General features: G+C 31.9%; 2 protein-coding genes across 2 annotated transcripts; one reads left to right on the top strand and one right to left on the bottom strand.

Moving 5' to 3' along the window:
- The first annotated feature begins 1,141 nt into the window (after nucleotides 1-1,141).
- zen (zerknullt) lies at nucleotides 1,142-7,456 on the top strand. Its single transcript, XM_073093714.1, has 6 exons — nucleotides 1,142-1,756; nucleotides 2,000-2,075; nucleotides 2,211-3,083; nucleotides 5,763-5,833; nucleotides 6,090-6,156; nucleotides 6,265-7,456. The coding sequence occupies exons 1-6, from the start codon at nucleotides 1,142-1,144 to the stop codon at nucleotides 6,888-6,890; spliced, it is 2,328 nt and encodes a 775-aa protein (XP_072949815.1). The 3' UTR covers nucleotides 6,891-7,456.
- A 4,827-nt stretch (nucleotides 7,457-12,283) lies between these two features.
- Nucleotides 12,284-13,564, bottom strand: LOC140757844 (uncharacterized). The gene is made up of 2 exons (XM_073093715.1): nucleotides 13,445-13,564; nucleotides 12,284-13,321 (listed from the first exon to the last, which is right to left on the bottom strand). The coding sequence occupies exons 1-2, from the start codon at nucleotides 13,562-13,564 to the stop codon at nucleotides 12,284-12,286; spliced, it is 1,158 nt and encodes a 385-aa protein (XP_072949816.1).
- Between the last annotated feature and the right edge of the window lie 6,392 nt (nucleotides 13,565-19,956).

The following is a 19,956-nucleotide window of genomic DNA, read 5'->3' on the forward strand; positions in this document are numbered from 1 at the left end:
CACAGAACAGCTTTAATATGTTCATAAGGTCAATTTAATGGGATGTCGCAGATAATCATAAATAGTTTTTCGACCGCAAAGCATTTACCTCTGTAACAATGTTACAGATATCTGAATAATATTCTGAAGATCGTTGTCAGCTTTCTTATAATTATGCTACATAGATCCTACAAACGAGAGACATCATACTTGTTACATTTGCTTAAAAATGTATATTTTTACGCGATGATGCACTGTGATACGTTTATCTTAATGACTTTGCTATCAGGCTGACACGCAAAGACCTACATAGCCTTTGACGTTAGAGAAGTTGCAGTTACTCAATACATACAAAAGTAAAAAATCTGATGACTTTAAATAAAACTAAGAAGTCATTCAATCTAGTATTTTATAGAATATTGCACCCTCATTTCGTATAATTCATACTAGCTGTCGTATGTGTCTTTACTTGCCAAAACATGATCAGTTATTTTAAGTACCTAACGCAATTCCTAACATTTACACAAATAAACATGGTGACAAAGATTTAATTTTAAAATTAAGATAAGTATTATTATAAACTAGATGTCTGATGTAGAATGTTGTTGTCTATTTTTTATTTAGAAATCGACACAGAAATAGATTTAACATTCATCTAACGCTGTTCAAAATTATGTCTTTCACTAATAACTTAATAAGGTATTAATTGTCTTTCACTAATGAGGTATTAATAAATATATAAAAACAAAATTATTCGATAAGATTGCTTAAATTTGTCCGTTATCAAATGAGTAAAGTAACTCGGTAATGTCCGAGTGTCCACTACTTACTCGTACTTATCTAGAAGTGGAATCTCTTTTGTACTGTATTTTCTAAAACATTGTGACAAGCATTTTAGCCACCGAAATACATTTTAAAGTTTTATCTCGTATTGGTTTCCTATCAGAGACCCGGTATGTCCGTCTTATCGGCTGCACACAAACGAATAAACCAAGAAATGTAGCACACAAATGAACAAAGTCATTACCAAATTAACGATATTCAGGTGAAGAAAAACCATTTAGTAAACAAATGGTTTACCGTGTGGTCGCGTTAGTGTTAGTGCGTATCCGTGTCAATATACTTAAAACGTGGTTAGGCGTGTCTAAAATTGCAACACAAAATGTCAACTACGACACCTTCTCCGCCGCCTAGTCTCCAGACGGATGAAGACTCCAGAGACTCGCTTTCATCAGAATATTCATCGACAGACCCATCAAAACATCTCTCAAATACTTTTGATCCAGCTCAAAAGCATCTTTACAAGATCAACACGCTTACATCTCATGGTGTTCAAGATATTCTGTCCGACGGTACCGCCTACAGTGCCCAAGATACTGCACTCCAAGATTGCAAAACGGAAGCCTTGGCAGCAATTTCGAATCCATTCGTGCAAGATTATAACTCCAGAGACTCCACTGGTTTCAGCATCCAAGACATACTGGGATTGCACCAGTCGTATAACGCTGCCCATGCACACATCGATTTGCAACCACGATACGAATACGATATGCCTAATTATGAAAATATAAGCAACAGTTCAAATAACAACTATGCATCTGGAACCGAAGAAATACTTTCAGAAGAATGCATCAACATGAATGACAACAATCACATTGGAAATCCAATGTTTAGCAGAAACTACTCAACTAATGAACCTGTTCGATGTCATCAACGAATTAGTGATGATGCTAAAGACCCTGACAGAGAAATAAACGAATCAAGTTTTCCAACTGAGGTAAATAAACCACAAAGTAATTTAAACCTTAATACACAAATGACAGAACGGTCGAAAGCCACGATATAAAGACTTCTATCGCTATGTGATTTACCACAGGCTAACCGGATCTATAACGACAATTTAATTTTGTAGTAGATAGCGGTAATTAAGAAATAGGTTGAACCTACATTGCTTTACCAAACTGCGACTAAGTCAGACGTAATATATACTGTGAAATTAATAGTGTTTTTGGTATTTCAGAATATTTCGTGGGAAAATAAATCCGCAATTGAACTGAGTAACCCAATGGTTAATGCTGAATCTTCACTTACAAACGGTAAGATTTATTATTTTTTTTATTAAATAAATTCGTGTGATCATTTTAGTAGTAGTGATGATTTTATTAAACATCTCATGGAGTGTAAATATATAATATATAAATATATAATTAATAAAATATTTCCTATTTCAGATATGTCTTCGGAATCATCGTCTTATCAAAAGGGATTTACTAAAAGAGCTAGAACAGCATACACAAGTTCACAATTAGTGGAGTTGGAAAATGAGTTTCATCAGAATCGATACCTTTGTAGACCAAGACGAATCGAGCTCGCTAACTACTTGCAACTGTCAGAACGGCAAATTAAGATATGGTTCCAAAACCGACGCATGAAATATAAAAAGGATAATAAGCACAATAAACCATCGTCTTCAGTAGATGATAGCAGCCCGTCTAGTTCTAAAGACCGTTCACCAAGTCAAGATCATAAAACCAGCCACGGGAGAAGTTGTGGCGGCCACGATCGTCATCGGCGCTTGTTAACAGACAGCCACGCAAGCCATCATAAAATATATCTATCAACAAACGACACTCTTGCAAGACCACCGGAATATTCTTCGATAAATACTCTTAAATCTGTCATAAAGGAGCCGCAAAATACTCTGGAACTACCATCGTACACGCCAAATTTGTCATACTCGTCATATTACACCGGTGCCACGAGTAGGGCTGCTTACTCACCAATGTCCGAAGTTTATCGCTACGCCACCGATGATTCATTGCAACCGAATTCTACGTTACCTTCGTTGTCATCGGAAAGTTACGTACCAAACGGTGTAAATTTGAAACTCAGCGATGATATGATGCGCTACTCTGTTGGAACACCATATTATAATTCAATCCCGAATGGAGCAGTGATGCAACCAGCTACCTCAGAAGCTTATGGATTTACAACGATACCATCCGTGACGACTCCAACGTATGATGAGAGCAGAGCCAGTATGGCGCTTCCACAGGATCCTTATTTTTCTTATTTAACTCCAGACAGTTCTAGTCAACTACCGAGTACAGCTACTAATAAGTTTTCTTCCTACATATCTTTGTAATTTAAGTAATAACTTTTCATATTTTCAATAAAATTATAAGATTACAAAATCCTAATAATGTAAAAAGTGTAAATATCAATTAATTTAATAAGATGCTGTTGTTTCTGAGACCTATTGTAAATAAGGAGTATTATAATCGGACAATTTAATGATACTACTTATACATATAATAACTACAACAATAACTACTTTAGTCTATTATGTGTTTTTTTTTAATTTTAGTCATATTTACATAGAAGTTTAAGTTTGGTTTTTAACCTATGTTAACGATATGTAAATAAATATAATAATTTTATTTAATAAAACATTTATTATTTTAATTTAAGTAAAAAAATACTAAAGTAAGTATGCACAAATATCTATGGTCATTTAGAAATATTTCATAATAAATAATTTAAAATGTAAATTAAAGAAAAAACATTTTTTAAATATAAAATAGTCTGAATGTCTATAAGCCGCAGTAAAGATTCTTCAGGCTTTGTTGGTTTCCACTTTAACACGTTTTCAGTTTCTCCGGACTCGTCCTGGTCCTGATATTGGCTCGTTCATTAAATAATTTTCACTTTGGTTATTTTCTTTAATGCTGATAGAACAGGTGTCCCTATCATATTTGCACAGAAGTTTAAATTTTGTTTTTAACCTATCTTAACGATATGTAAATAAACATAATTATTTTATTTAATAAAAAATATTATTTTAATTTAAGTTAAAAATACTAAAGTAATTATGTACAATTATCTAATATCATTTATAAATATTTCATAATAAATAATAAAATTTAAAATAAAGAAAAAAAAATTACATATAAAATACGGTCTGAATGTCAATAAGCCGCTGTAAAGATTCTTCAGGCTTTGTTGGTTTCCAACTTAACACGTTTTCAGTTTCTCCGGACTCCTCAGATAGGCTTCCTGGTGATATTGGCTCATACATTAAATAATTGTCACTTTGGGTAATTTTTTTATTACTGTTAGAACAGGTATCCCTATCAGTAATACTATTAGAAAGAACTGTATCGATTACTTTTACTAATTCTGATATTGCTTTGTTATTTAACGTAACAAATCCATATTCATCAGTATTTTCTTTAATCTGACTTTCGATATAATCTAATCGAGCCTTATGAACATCATACGTTTCTTCATTCGTTGAATCCGAGTGACAGGAATCGCACTGGTCTTTTTCTCGTTTCTCAGTCACTCTGCGCCGATTTTGAAACCAAACTTTAATTGCTTTTTCACTAACATTTAGTTTCTTAGTGAGAAATAGCCTCTCTTCCTTACAGACGTATGGTCTTTTTTTAAAAACTCCTTCCATTGTTATTATTTGTTCCGTAGTAAAAACAGTTCTTTTACGTTTACGTTTTATAATGCCTTTGCAGTGATTTGTTTGCTTATCTTTTATTTCTGGAAATTGCTTTGTCTCTTGTCTGACGTAACATATATCTGAATATGGCTTTCCTGGATGGTTGATAGCTTCACAATTCTGAAAAATAATAATTTGTTTAAAATTACATTTGCTATTTTACTAGTTAAAAACATATGTACGTTTTATTGCATTAATCTTACCGCAGGCACTTGAGATACGTTGGAAGCATTCGCATCATAACATAGTGATTGATTTTCATGGGTAGATTGAGTGGACATTGATTCCACTGAATTACATTCCATGTCACTGAGTAGCTCCTCCTAAAATAAAATAATATAATAAAATCTTGGTTGAAAAAGAAAAACATTGGTATACTATAGGAGAAGATATAAAATCCACGTACCAAATCATTATAGAGACTCGATTGTAAGGGATTTGCAAAATTATTCGAACAGCACTGGCTTTCACACTCCTGAAAGTAAAAAAAAAAAGTTAATATTGTTAACTTCATTAAATTCATAATGAAATTAATTTATTTATAACAAAAAGCAGTAATTTTTAGTTATAAAAGGTTAGTTAACTTACCGGATCATGCAATATCCTACGGGAATTGGAACTTAACATATTCCTATTATCCCAAAATCCAGTATTATTTTCAGTCGTAGCGTATACACGTGAGTCGCAAATTGCAAACATTTTAGTCAAATTACTGATCACTAATGACAACTGATGAACCCTTTTACCCTTATATAGTAAAGGTTTCTATGGACTCATTAAGGACTTCCCTCTCCAAGTGAAAAACATTCGTATTGACTCCTAATGCTGAGATTAATCCTAATTAAGGACAATACCTGTACAACTGTGACGACTAATTACTTTGTTATTTTTAAACGCAATAAATTCAGGCACTTCATTTTAAAAACAGAGCATGTTAATATGTATTGAAGAAAAAGTTATTCTCAAAATAGATTAATTTTATTATTATTTATAACTATTGAGAATGAGTACCAACAAGAAATAATAAAGAATATCTGAATTATGTTCCACCTGCTTCATACTTATTACGATGCATATTTATCTAGAATGAAAAATTAAAATGCTACCAAAATGTGGTAGGTAGTTCAAGGTCTAAAATAACTCTGTAAGTATATCATACTACCTACAACAAATGTTAATATATGAGGGTAAATTAATAATGCTAGCAGAAAACGTTAAAACTTAGTTGTGTACCACCAGTAAAGCATCCAGTGATTTTTTGGGATTATTAATATAATTGTTCTAAGTACTATGTTTCATAACGTTCTGATGACTAGTTTAACTCCTTTACGGAATACAAATGAGGTAAGAAAGTATAGTTGTAAGCTTTATTACAAATTGAACAAATTAATTACTAAGTTCTATCTGCCTTGTCGGTTAAAATATTTAATTTAAGTACTTAGAACGAGAGTTCCTGTGAAGTTCCTTTCTATATAGTCTTATATTATGAAGTAATTAATGTTTTTGTACCCATTTCGAAGTAATTAAATATGTAGTTTCAAAGCATAACAGCAGGCTAAGTTTGGTGCTATTAAATTCAACGTGGCGTGTGTGATTTCAGGCCGACTGTTGGGAAAACAGACCATTTACTACACTATGGCCTGAGATGAAAGAGAAGAAGTTAAAAGGTAAAGAACATCTATATAATCAAAAAACTTACCCAAATAAATCTTGTGCATTATTTCATACATCTGAGATACAATCATGATTATTGATATTATTTTAACATGTTTCAGACACTACTATAAATAAAATTATTAAGAAAAAGGCTAAAAGGAATCGAACAATGTTTACGACGGAACAGGTGAGGGTATTAGAAAAAGTATTCGCGCGATCAAAATATATCGATGTCGAGAGACGCAGAGAAATTGCCGAATGTCTGAACATGGAACAGAAGTGCATAAAGATATGGTTTCAAAACAGAAGAATGAAGGAGAAGAAAGAATTGTCGGAAAGCTGTGACTCGGCGAGCGATGGTGTCGCTGAGTCAGTGTCACCTCCACTCGAATTAACTCAACCGGTAAACAACACACCAGATAATATGTACACACCCTATTTACACCCTTATGTAGGCAACGTAGGAGCACAATATAATTACTATACTCCAGAACACTATCACGCAGAAATACCTAAGATTGATGCAAACGACACTCCTCATAATTATGCAATTCCCGAATACACAAATTTTCTCAATATCGATACGAGTGGATACAGAACTAACACTAATTATTCAGCCCAGTATTACGAACCACAAACAGAATTGAAGTATTATTATAACGTAAAAGATGTAAATAATCAGAATGTAAAATCTGAAGCACAAGATTGGCCAGTCAATATTTTTGACACGAGCTATCTTAATTGATTTTGTAAAGATTATAATATTGTTTTGTATAGATGTGTTATAATAATAAATATTGTCTGTTACTTTTATTTCAATGAGTTCTAAAAATGTAGTTTTAAGAAATATTGTTTATGAAATATAATTTTAGAAATATACAAAGATTAATATAATATAATTAGTTATTAATTAATAAAGTAATTATACATTTATCGTAAGTTAATTTAGAAGTTTATTTACGTGTTAATATTTTAATATTAATTCTTTTAATTTAAATTAGTGACAATATTTTTAAAACGCTTTTTAGACTTTAAGATGTACATTTTGTACCTACCTTTAGTATTTTTTCTCAAATGAAATGCTTTTGTTTCAATGAAATTTGTGTAAAGTACTGATTTACTGATTCTGTAATTGTTTCAAATTATTTGTATATCTTTTCTAAAAAATCCTTTTCCTAAAATTTCATTGTCAATACTACTTTTATTTACTACTACTAGTTCTATAATTTATGTCGTTATATTTCTCCTATAAATTAGTAAAATTAATATGTTAAAATTTTGTAAAATGAATTATTAATAAATAAAATATGTAACAAATCTTTTGTTTCATCACTCATCTCTTATTTATCACTTGGTCACCTAATAAAGTGTAACTTCAACTAAATACGAGCAATATCTATTTAAAAATATTACTATACATAGTTTATTTGAAATAAAATACTATTATAGGGAATCGAAATATATAATAACCCAAAAATAAATAACTTTTATTACAATATACACATAAAACATAACCATAGAACAAAATATAATAAAATTGTAGCTTGAATTTATTTTAACATATTTATGTTCTTATCTTATTTTCTCTTTTGATTTCAACTTTTATTGATTGGTATTGCTATTACGTACTGAGGATGGGATGTTCCTGCTGATGTTTTGGCTTGTTCATGATTCAACAAGTTTTTCATGTGACAATTACAATTGCAGTTGCTCTTTAACATATTAATTTGATTTATCTGACTTAATTCATTATCCGTTACAGTCATCGGTAAGCTATTTGATGGTGGTGATATTATAGGCATTACATTAATTGGTTTCCACATTACACTTCCTCCTGAAATGCAAGGTGTTATATAATTCTGTGTATTGCAAATTGGAATATATGCTGAACCTAAATTCACATTCTCCAGATGATTTTGTGGAAACATCACATTTGATTTATTGCGAGCTGATAAGTCTTCAGGCAAATCTTGATAATGTATAGTCGCCGGGATATTACGCGGTACATCCAGTATAGATTGGCTCCCACTTTTAAAGTTTTCTTTAGTTTTAATTTTGGGTACCACATTTCTCTTATTTACCGCATCATTTTTATTTGTTTCCAAATATTTAATAAAGTTACTATTATTATAAAGTCTATTAAAATTATATTTCGATACGTTTTCTGTCGTTGAGGTAACTTTTTTGCCAATAGTTTGATTTTCAGCCTTATTAATTTTTTTCTTTTCGACTTGATATGGTTTGTCGCTCTCAACTTTTTCTGATTTTATTACATTCGAACTTTTCTTATCGACATTATAATTCGTGTAATTAATTTTGTTGACATGATTTGGTAGTGCTGCCTGTAACGAGCATTGACGATCGTTAGCTGATTGCGAAGAATGCACATTATTTAATGGATCGTTAGCAAGTTTTACATTATTAATCGAGTTGTTTGGACGATCTAAGTTATATTCCTTATTAATTACTTCTTTCTTCTCTTTCATACGGCGATTTTGAAACCATATTTTGACTGCTCTCTCAGGAATATTTAGCACGCTTGCAACTTCTTTTCGACAAGCATTTCCGATGTAGGGGAACTTCTTGAATTGTTTTTCTAGATAATTTATTTGTCCAGTAGTAAATGCACTTCTATACCTCTTCGCTTTTTTGGTCTGATACTGTATCTCAGATACGTCAACCTGTAAGAGACAGAAAACATGTTGATATACTTTTTCAGAGTCAAAATTATAAGCAAATATCTAATGTATAAACCACAATAATTTGTCTCATATAATTGTCATATATCTTAGTTTAAGTTGTATATTAGTCACTTAACAAATATTAAACAAAATATCTTTAAGCTTATTTTTTATTTACATATCTAAAATAAAAATAAAATATATCTAAAATAAAATAAATTTAGAAATTTGAAATATAACAAATATTATTGACACCTTAGTTTTAAGAAATATACTTTGTTTATTTGTTTTCTTCAAATTAAAAGTAACTTGCAACATAGCATTTAATTTTTTCTGACATTTACTACGACTTATTTTTTTAATTGTGATATAGGCCCACTACTATTGCCTATTTTAGAGGCAACATATATAAATATATACAGCAATCGCATTAAATTATCTTGCCTGGTCAGGGATCGACCCCGGAACAATGCATTACAAAGCGGTATCACATTATTAAGAACGTTCTTGGTAACACCTAATACTAACATTTCAGTTTTGAAACTATTATAATAACAACATTATGAACATAATTATTATGAATAACTTAAAAGCATTTTTAACTATAATTTTTAAAAATATAACTTACAGATTCAGAAATTTTTCTTCCAAGCATTTTTTCTTCGTAACTATTTCCAGTTTCGTTAAAAGACAGATATTTCATATTTCCAAAGGGTTTGTTAATAACTGTCACTCATAGATGCACACATGAAGGGAAAAATCCAACTGATATTGTTAAATAATTAGGAGCTGTATATATACGATCCATATCGACTATTATTTAATTGCCAATAAACGACAAATAAAGAGACAATTAACTAACTGACAAAGAAATTACATTAGTTCACTAATAATACCATCATCTTATATTAAATATTTAATTATTAATTAGGAACGATACGCCCTTCGTTTAATGTGTGGTAATAATTTAATTTATTTACAAATAAATATCGAGTCAGACGATATTCATTTGTAAATTTATAATTAGTGTTAACGTTATCAAATACAATAGTACACGGCTCCCACTTTATCACAAAAACACTGCTTAACCTTTTTTAGATAGTCCTGAGTTCAAGATTTAATGCCGCGAGATGGCAGCAGGCTTCCTAAAAAGTAACTCACGTACAGTGGTCATGGATACAAATTAAATTACTTATTATATGCACACAGGTAGTAAGGTGTATTTTTTTATAATATAGGAATAACAGACGAGCATGCAGTCCACCTGATGGTAAGTGGCTATTGCCGCCCATGGACGTCTGTAAATAATCAATAGATAGGAATTAGATATTCCTATCTGAGATCGCCACAGATGCGCCGCTACCCCTGAGGACTAAGTTGGAACGCCGCGGAAAAGTATGTCTCCCATACCACACATTTCAATCCAGAACACAGCAGTGTTTTACACTACTGTTATGAGGCAGAAATAGGTGTGGCGGTGGTGCCGCCGAAATCGAACCACAAAGGGTTCTACCACCTACACTTTATGGGTGTACATAAAGGTAAGAATTATGTTTACATTCTTAGAATTTTATAGGATTCATGACATGTGTTTCTGTGATTGACTTTCAGCAGAATTCATGTTCTATATGGAAATCTATTTCTACAAGACCATAATATGGTTCATTGCATACGGGTTAGATAAGTACACGTCTTAGGGCGGCAGTGTTCATTTACCACCAGGTACACTGAATGCTCGTTTGCTAATTCTTTCTTATAAACAAATGTGTGTTACAAATAAAACTCTTTATGGTTTACATTTGTGATCTTGAACAGTTTGAATCAATTTCGTCGGAATTAGGTATCACACAAATATTAAATATTGTACGTCGGTAAATTAATTAATTTAGGTGCATTTCAGCGGACTGAGCTTCACCGCTTAACCATCGCCGCCTCATGGTGACCACCGCAGCCGATTGACTATTTATGAGATCAAAAAGATTTTTTGTGAATTCATATTTCAGACTCATACTTTCAGTTCACCACTGATTGCTACCCCAAGAACAAAATTAATAAGCTTCATGTATGTAATTGTAAAGATATTCCATGACAATGCAAAAATGTTATTTTTAAGTATTGTGTGCACATCTCACAAGTTATTAGCCAGAAGGACTTTATTCCTATTTGAAAATTAAATGAATGGCATTGAAAAAAAGAGCATAATTATTATTATTAAAAAAAATACAAACCCACTGAGTTTCTTACAGGATCTTCTCAGTAGAGGTCGCGTTCCGATCCGGTAGTAGTTTAAGAAAAATATTGTTCCTAACAAATTTGTAAGTGCCATCGTTGGCCTTTAGAAAATAAATATATTTCATTTCATTTCTGATAAAATTATAAATGCGATAACGAAATATTCCCATGCACAGCCGTGTCCAGCACGCCAGAGCGGCTGCACAGATTTGTATGAGATCCCGGAGGACCCCAGAGATTACGCATCGCCGAGGATGGCCACTGGGTTTTAGTGCGGTTCGAATCCCACATAACCCTATGTCGGCTCCTACGATACCCGGTACCTTTTAAAGGTTTCTCCTTCATAAAAAAGGTACCATAATACTAATTTTTGAAGGTATAAAATGTCAGCTTAAGGTTTTAATTGCGTATTTTAAGTTTTTTTTAATAAAGACAACAAGCATCATAGAATATTATAGTAATGTACAGTGAACTTAATAGGAACGATCCAAAAGTACATACTCGTACTTTATTCATAAATGGTGCTCTCATTTCATGTATTTGTCTACTTAAACAAAAAAATAAAAAAAAATATGTGCTAATATTATTCATCAACAACCCATTACTGTCCCACTGCTGGGTACGGGTCTTATAATGAGAAGTCTCATAATGAGATGGGTTAGGCCATAGTCCACCGCGCTGGCCAAGTGCGTATTGGTAGACTTCACATACCTTTGAGATTTTTTTTTTTATAAATCTCTCAGGTATGCAGGTTTCCTCACGATGTTTTCCTTCACCGTTTAGCAAGTGATAATTAATTTCTTATACGCACATAACTTTGAAAAATCAGAGGTGCGTGCCTGGGATTTGAGCCTTAGATATTTTTCGCTATCGCTAATATTATTATGTATCTTAATTTACCTACAGACTTTACTCGTACAAAGTCAACATTTTGTCACTTTGAGGACATATTATTTACCTAATAGAATCATTTTAGAAAAAAATCACAGATTTTATATTCATGATTATTTTCCGTATTATTTTAAAGATTTGTTATTATTCATGTAACCTAACATAATTGCTTTAAAATATATCAATATTCAAACTTAATTAATTTATGAAAACATTATTTTAAAATTTTGAGGTATAAAAATAGGATTTACTTATTCATAAAATAATTTTTATTAACATAAATCTATTTCTTATATCAAAAATTATAATAAAAAATTAATTAAAGTATATGCTCTTAGAAATCGTCTTCAATTTTAACACTGCGAATCCAAGAAAAATCCCATTTTTGATCATCATCTTGATCTTGACTGGGCTCCACAGCTAAACTCTCAGTATTAGTTGAGGAATCTGGAAGAACTTCTTCCTTGCCTTCAGCTATCGCATTGCTTCCAACCGGATTAGCCATTTGAATGTTCTCTATTTGCGGTTGTGCTACCAACTGTACCGGCATATTATGGCTATTGTCAAATGTGTAAGCTGGATAAGTATTCACAAATATATTTTGAGGTGCCTCTGTTATTGCAACAGGAGTCTGTTGGTACATCATTGAAGGAGATATGTTGGAATATTGTTCCACGTACATGTTAGGACGATTAGCCATATGGTTCATCGGTGGAGGAGGCGAAAACTGATCATACATATGAACCATATTATTTCCACCCATATCCGGAGACGATTCAGTAGTACTCGTTTCAGAATCTTCCAGACCTTCTGCTCTGTCTTTTTTCTCCTTCATGCGACGATTTTGGAACCAAATCTTAATGGTGCGCTCATTGAGCTGAAGCAGTTCAGAAAGTTCGATCCGACGGCTGCGATCTAGATATCTTGTTTTTCCATACTCTTGCTCAAGTTCCAACATTTGTTGACTTGTGAATGCAGTGCGGATACGTTTCGGTTTTCTTACACCACCAGTGCTGGTTTTATTTGTACTGGTCCAAGTAGGACGAGGGTATCGATCACCATTTCTTGTTGCATTCACCCAGGTATTATTAGCAGCAGCAAGTAGGCCAGATCCATTTCGTACGCCGCTGGGCATCATAATACTGGAAACGTTGTGGATATTGTTTGGATTTGCAATCATTCCATTTTGACTGGAAAAGTTTGTAGTATTTTTGGTGCTCGTAGCTTCGAAATAATTCGGTGGATTGTAGGTAACTTGTCCATTAATGCAAGGGTTGACTTTTATTCCGTTGTTGACCGTTGGATCAGGCACGTTGTAGCCTGCTACCGGGATGAGCTTGTACTGAGGATACTCGCCCCACTGGAGAGGTTGCTGTAACAAGAACATGTAAGTTTCATTAGAATTAAGTCCAATAATTAACTTGTGATTATGAAGAGGGCCAAAAATTGGTAATATGAATTTGATTTTTGAATATTTTGATAAATTATAAAGTACCGGTTCGCACTGAGTGTTGGTTGGATTCATCGTCCACTGGTTATCACTGGCTTCAGTGGCGGTGAACAAACGCGTTGGCAATGTCGACGACTGATTCGATAACGAAGTCGATACAGACATCTTTGCTAAAACACTAATTTAAGGAACTTATCGTTGCGAAAGCTTGAAGATGTTTGATGATTAGTTGTTGACAGGACACATTTTTATACTGCCCCACTATTCCCTAATTATGGACAAGTAAAGGTCTATGACTAACAAAATTGTTAATTAGGGTGTTGTTGTTTTCGTAACCATGATATTCGAATCGATCATTATCTAATTGTTAACGATTACTGACGATTAATTCCTCGATTTCATTTCATTAAAGATAATATTAATAAGAGTTATAGGTACCCTACCCTACCGAACAAATATTATTTTATACGCACTCTGTTATAATTATTTGATTTTTCTTTTATCTTTATTTTAGTGATAATCAAATATAAAGATGCCGTTGTGTAAATAAATATTTATGTAGACTTATATCCAAGTTATCATTCCTAAGATCGCTCATAATTTAAAACTAAACATCATTCACATTTAGTCAATTCATTGTATGTAAAATCATAATAAATTTACATTCTTCCGACGTATGTATGTATATCTTTAAAAGGAACTGCTTTTGTGTCGATAAATATATTTTTCCAGTTCGATAAATTCATTATAATTTTGCTAATTAATTATAAACATCAATGTTGTATCGCCAAACCTTAAACTAAACTAACAGTAGTGTATAGGAACTTTTATTCTTATACTACTTTTAATTACAAATCTAATCAAGATATCTAATGGAACATCATAATTAAGTATGCCTGCAATTTTACATTAGCATCTAATAGCAGCAATTTGATCATTTGATATTCAATTGCTATTCATGCTATTTGAGTATATTGCATGTTTTGAATGGAATTGTAACAAATATTATTTCAATATTTACTTCACTTTTTCATTGACATTTTTCCTACTTTGAAGTTTCTTCTTTTATATTATATTCGTTGGATATTTAACATATTAGATCTTATGAAACAGCTTTAACTACATCTAGACAGTAGGACTATACTGACAGTATCTATATTGGTTTTATTTCGCTATTTTATCTCATTGTAATTTTATTATTTTCTCTGGACATTGTGAATGTATTGAAAACAAAATTATTTTTTTGAATAGTCAAATATTTGATAACGGAACCATCCATTAGAAATAAGAGTAAATATTTACATCCATCGCCTGTCTCTTTCTTTTGTGTTACCTGCAAAGTTTACTAGTAAACAAATGTAAATATTTAACCAAGTAAATATATATCAAAGCTTAACTTTATACTTTTAATTATATTTAAGCATATATAGGTACATACGTGTCAGTAGATACAAAGGTGAATTTAGCTTGATTTATTTTTTTATATTATAGGGTCAACCTGAGGTCGGCCACCGCCGATGCGCTGCTACCCCTGAGGACTAAGCTGGAACGCCTCAGAAAAGTATACTTAAAAGTTGTTAGAAAAATTATATTTGCCAAATGCGAACTAAAAATACTATTCTTTATTAGTAAATAAAAGAAGTAACTTTACTGCTAACTATTAAATTATTTCTACAACAGCGTTAAGCTCATTTTTTAAACAGTGCCATCTACCATCGTGCATCTGAACTAACACAAGGCCTTGTCGGCTACGTAAGCTACGTTTCACATGATTTCACTAAAGCAACGCTACGAACGCCATATTACATACGAGCTTATCGACACTTAAGACATTTTGTATAGTTTATTAAATATATAAATAACTATGATAGAAATGTTGTATTTATTTTATTCTATGTCAATTACACGGATTATAAAGAACCAAAGTAGAAAATAAACTATTAAAGCATGTGTTTTACAAGGTCTCGTGCTGTGTAACTCCAAGCTAATTTAACAGGTGGCGTTACCATATACTCGTTTTGTTTTATGTGAATACTACAGAAATTGCTCTGTAACATACATATTGACCATATTGATCATAAAATTACCTCGTTGTATGCGGTACTTTATGAGAGTTATCAAGTTACATTTTCAGAACACCAAAAATGTTTACTATCGAAATCATAAGGTTACAGTATTCTAATACATGTATACCTACAAAATACCTACACTTGGTGATCAAAAAAATGTCATGTTAAAAGAATCGGAATTGGAATACAATCTCATCGCCTTTAAAGGTTACTGCCGCCCTTTCTATATGCAACTAACCCCAGAAAATTCTCCGACCTGCACCAATTATTTTATGCAATTAATAAATAGCATACTATCCACTTGGCTATAATGTTTCTTAGACATTTTTCTACAACAATTCATAAAAATGTTATTGGTGTACCAGTTTCAGTCTTTCTTTGGGCATCTACTTCTACGTATGTAAGAGTAAAATGTATAATTATTATACCTACATAAATAAAATTCTATGAAAATTATCAACATTTATTTAAATACGATATCAACACCAAATCGAATTTGTATTTTATTTTTAATGACTTAAAACTTTGGCATAAATTTGGTAAAAATTTAACCATCATAAGTAACCAAAGATAAAAAATTAAGGTAATAAAAAACATATAAAACTCCTTATATCGTTTAAGCCTTTTGTAGACCCGTGTATCGAGCTCGAGTTTCAATTAATAAAATCGTATAAAATTCCTTATCAGGGTGTAGTGGTAAGTTAGTATAGTGGTAGCAATCGTGGTGTGGATGGTCCCCGCGGTGCGAGACGAGCGGCAGATGCGCCACCGGTTGTGATTGTCTTCCTCGATGATTGATGATCTCCGCCGACGGCTGCTGTGTAGGGCTGCGACACCGCGTTCTGAATGGAATATATTTTTATTACCTTTATAGCGGTAAAATGTATTAATTTTACAAATGTAACATGGTAGATTTTGCAAGGTAATACAAAAATGTAGCAAAATGCTAATTATGCTAATTAATTAGTTTAGATATATAACAAAATAATGTCATCTGAAATTTAACAATGAGCTTATCTAAACTCGCGTACAATATCTAGGCATAGTACAACAGTCTAAAGACAGTTATTAGAAAATAGTCAGATCAGATTCTGAATCGGTGATATGAGTTCATAATGTGTAATATTCTACCAAATTTTATAATATAGGTATATCAATTTAAGGAAAGGATTTTAATTTAATTCTAATCGCAACAAATTATCAAATTATTAATAGCTGTTATTATCATAATACCTCAAACCTACGATATCAAAGTCAATACAATGTATTACGTAATGTGATTTTTTTCTTCCCTAACCTATATACCTAACAACAACAATAATTTTAGTGAAACGTTTAACATTTTTTAAATGTTCAAATGAAAACAAAATAAAGTTACAAGTCAATAGGCTTATAACACGTTTGTTTACTGTTAAAGTCGAGATAACAAAGCATTATTGTTATCTCACTTTAACTTACCGTAAGTCACGAATGTTTCTGTAAACAGAGTGATTAGGGTTCTTTAGGACAATACAGATAACTTACTGTAAACATCTCAAATTGTATTAAATGTAAACAGTTTAAATACAAACTCAGTGTATCAAAGAACGGATTATCCCCTTATCCCCCATTGTAAGGGGTGATTGACAGGTCCTTACTTTCTCCTCATTTTTGCTGACTCCGCCTCGAATTTAGTTGGTAAATAGGGGATGCATGGGGTAAATATTATACATTGCAGATAATATATTGTACAATTTCATTTTATTTGTAATGTAGTATTCATATACGTTAATTGTTTATTACAATTTAATTTATAAAGTAATAAATAATAAAATTCCCCTTCCTATAGGTACTACGATTATAAAATACACCAAAGTATTTTTATAGATTTTTTTATTAAATATTTGAGTATTAAGTATTTACACCAATATTGAATTTTGTTTCCTTCATATATAAACTTAGAGACGCCTCTTAGTCTTTAGCGCTAAAGATAAAAATCAATAAAACTAGAATCACTACTCGGTAATACACAATTCGATGGTTTAATATAACATATTAAAATAAAACTTTTTATCGATATCGGAAATAAAAAATATCATCCCCTTAGCAGTGGCAACCCTACTCCACTATTCAACTCACGTTTATTCAATATAAGCAAACTCAAGCATAGGCCACAGTAAAAGTACTTTGCCGAAATATTCTACATTCGTCAACCTCTTGAGCTGTGATTTCAATATATTTCGCAGGATACATTTACGTTCAGTTTGTTATACAATTAAATGATGTTGCGAAATCCTAGATAGATTGAGATAAGTTTATCTTAGTTTTGGAGACAGTTATTTTCATTCGAAATTATGAACTGCTTATCAATTATGTGTATCTGTTTGGGTATCCTATTAATCTGAAGACACGAACAGGACGCCCTCAAATAATTGATCTACGGCTAAAAAAACGACGGTAGGCAAAAAGAAAGCAACATATATGATACGTGGGTCTTTTAGGTAGGTGTGTAATTGAAATTTTTTCAATAACTTTGATAATTTCAGCAATTAATCCTGTAGGTACTCATTTTAAATTCGTTATTTGTTCAATTATGCTGCACAGAAATGTCACGAACCATAAAGCAGCTCCACATACACAACACATGTTTTTGTTATGTCAATCAAATTATGTTTCTTACTGAAGTAGTAGACCAATTACACGTTAAATGTCTTATAAACTCAGCTTACTAATAAGTCACGACTTATTACGTTCAAAGCGGTTCATAAAATATGTCGACTTGTAGGTAACCTTATCCCAGCACCTGTAATATAAATAAGGAACAGTACCCTTAGTATGAGTTTTAGCGTTTTGTTAAAAATGACTGTTTTGGTATTTATTTACGTTTTTGTCCATACATTTCCAATCAGCGCCCCTAGCGGATAGTATCAGAACTGATTGGAAATATATGGGAAATACGTAAACAAAAACAAAAACAGTCATTTTTGTCTAAACATTAAAACTCATGCTAAGGGTACAGAATGCGAGAGCGGGCCGTGGTCCCAGTCAACCCGCCATCTCGTCGATCCCGTCCCGTCATTTCTTTTATATTTTTTCATCAATGTCACACGTGACGCCCGAATGTCATTTTCATACGACGACGAAAAAATGTTTATTAAGACGCGCGCACGCCACGTTATTACAATTTTCCACTAGTGAAATATGGAAAGTGATTTTTTACGAGAAAATAACAAGGTGAATACGGCACTGGGATTAAAAGTCGCGCCTAAGAGAGGGTTGAAGGCGATTTATTAAAAACGTTGCTTATGTAAGCCTACGAAAGCGCTACGACATTTTTAACTTTAGCAGTTACGCCCCTCCCAAGCAAGCTTTAATATTTCTTTTATTTGATTGCGTTTTATATTTCCTGAGATTTATTATAAAAGTCTGTTGTATTATATGATTGCCATCATGATGCCTGCAACACAGCTAAAATTACAATAGGCTATATATACATAGGTACAATGTAAAGCATAAGTTGATTTATTTGATATTCCTGATGAGTAGGGTGCAACACTTCGTGCGCCAATACATTGTTGCCTTCAAGAACGAATACACGTTCTTACTTAATAATCAAAACCCTCAAGCCGCGGCCCTTACAAACATATTTTAAATTATATTTTTAATTTACTTTTTTCTGGACTGTATCTAGATTACGACTATATTTGAGTTTAATTGTCAATTAAACTCAAATCACCGCTTTGCATTCGTTTTTATCCTTCACATTCGTTTTTTTTATTTTGGTACTCTTTTATTAACCTTTTTTAGCCCCAGCCTTTAAGGACATACACACATATTGTATAGTATTAACGGCAAGATTATCCAAGAACTGTATCCAGACAGCATTTAACAAATAAAATTTAAAACACTATTCTTTACATTTGTTTTCTCTTTGTAACGTCTTTTAATAACCAAAACATTCATCCCAGCCCTTACGAACATATCCTGCAGTATATTCTTAACGATAAATATTGTACTAAAGACTGTATCCAGATTGCGTTTGACACATAACATGCGAACTACTTCTATACTATATTTTAAATTTTGATATGTATCTTAATAAGCAAAACATTCAACGCAACATGCACAGGCATACCTCGCAGTATATTCTTAATGTGAAATATTGTACAAAATACTGTATCCAGATTGCATTTGACTAATGAAAGTCGAACATATATATTCTATAGTTTCTTTTTTACTTTGAAACGTATCTTAATAACCAAAACATTCAACGCAGCTTGTACAGACATACCTCGCAGTATATTCTTAACGCGAAATATTGTACCAAGGACTGTATCCAGATTGCGTTTGACAAATAAAATTCAAACTATTTCTATTCTATAGTTTCCTGTTACAGTTTGATACGTGTTTTAATAACTAAAACATTCAACGCAGCTTGTACAGACATACCTCGCAGTATATTCTTAACGCGAAATATTGTACCAAGGACTGTATCCAGATTGCGTTTGA

This window comes from Epargyreus clarus, unplaced genomic scaffold, assembly GCF_041222505.1.
Source record: "Epargyreus clarus isolate Ecla_fem2 unplaced genomic scaffold, WU_Ecla_fem_2.2 ptg000005l, whole genome shotgun sequence".
Classification (NCBI taxonomy): domain Eukaryota; kingdom Metazoa; phylum Arthropoda; class Insecta; order Lepidoptera; family Hesperiidae; genus Epargyreus; species Epargyreus clarus.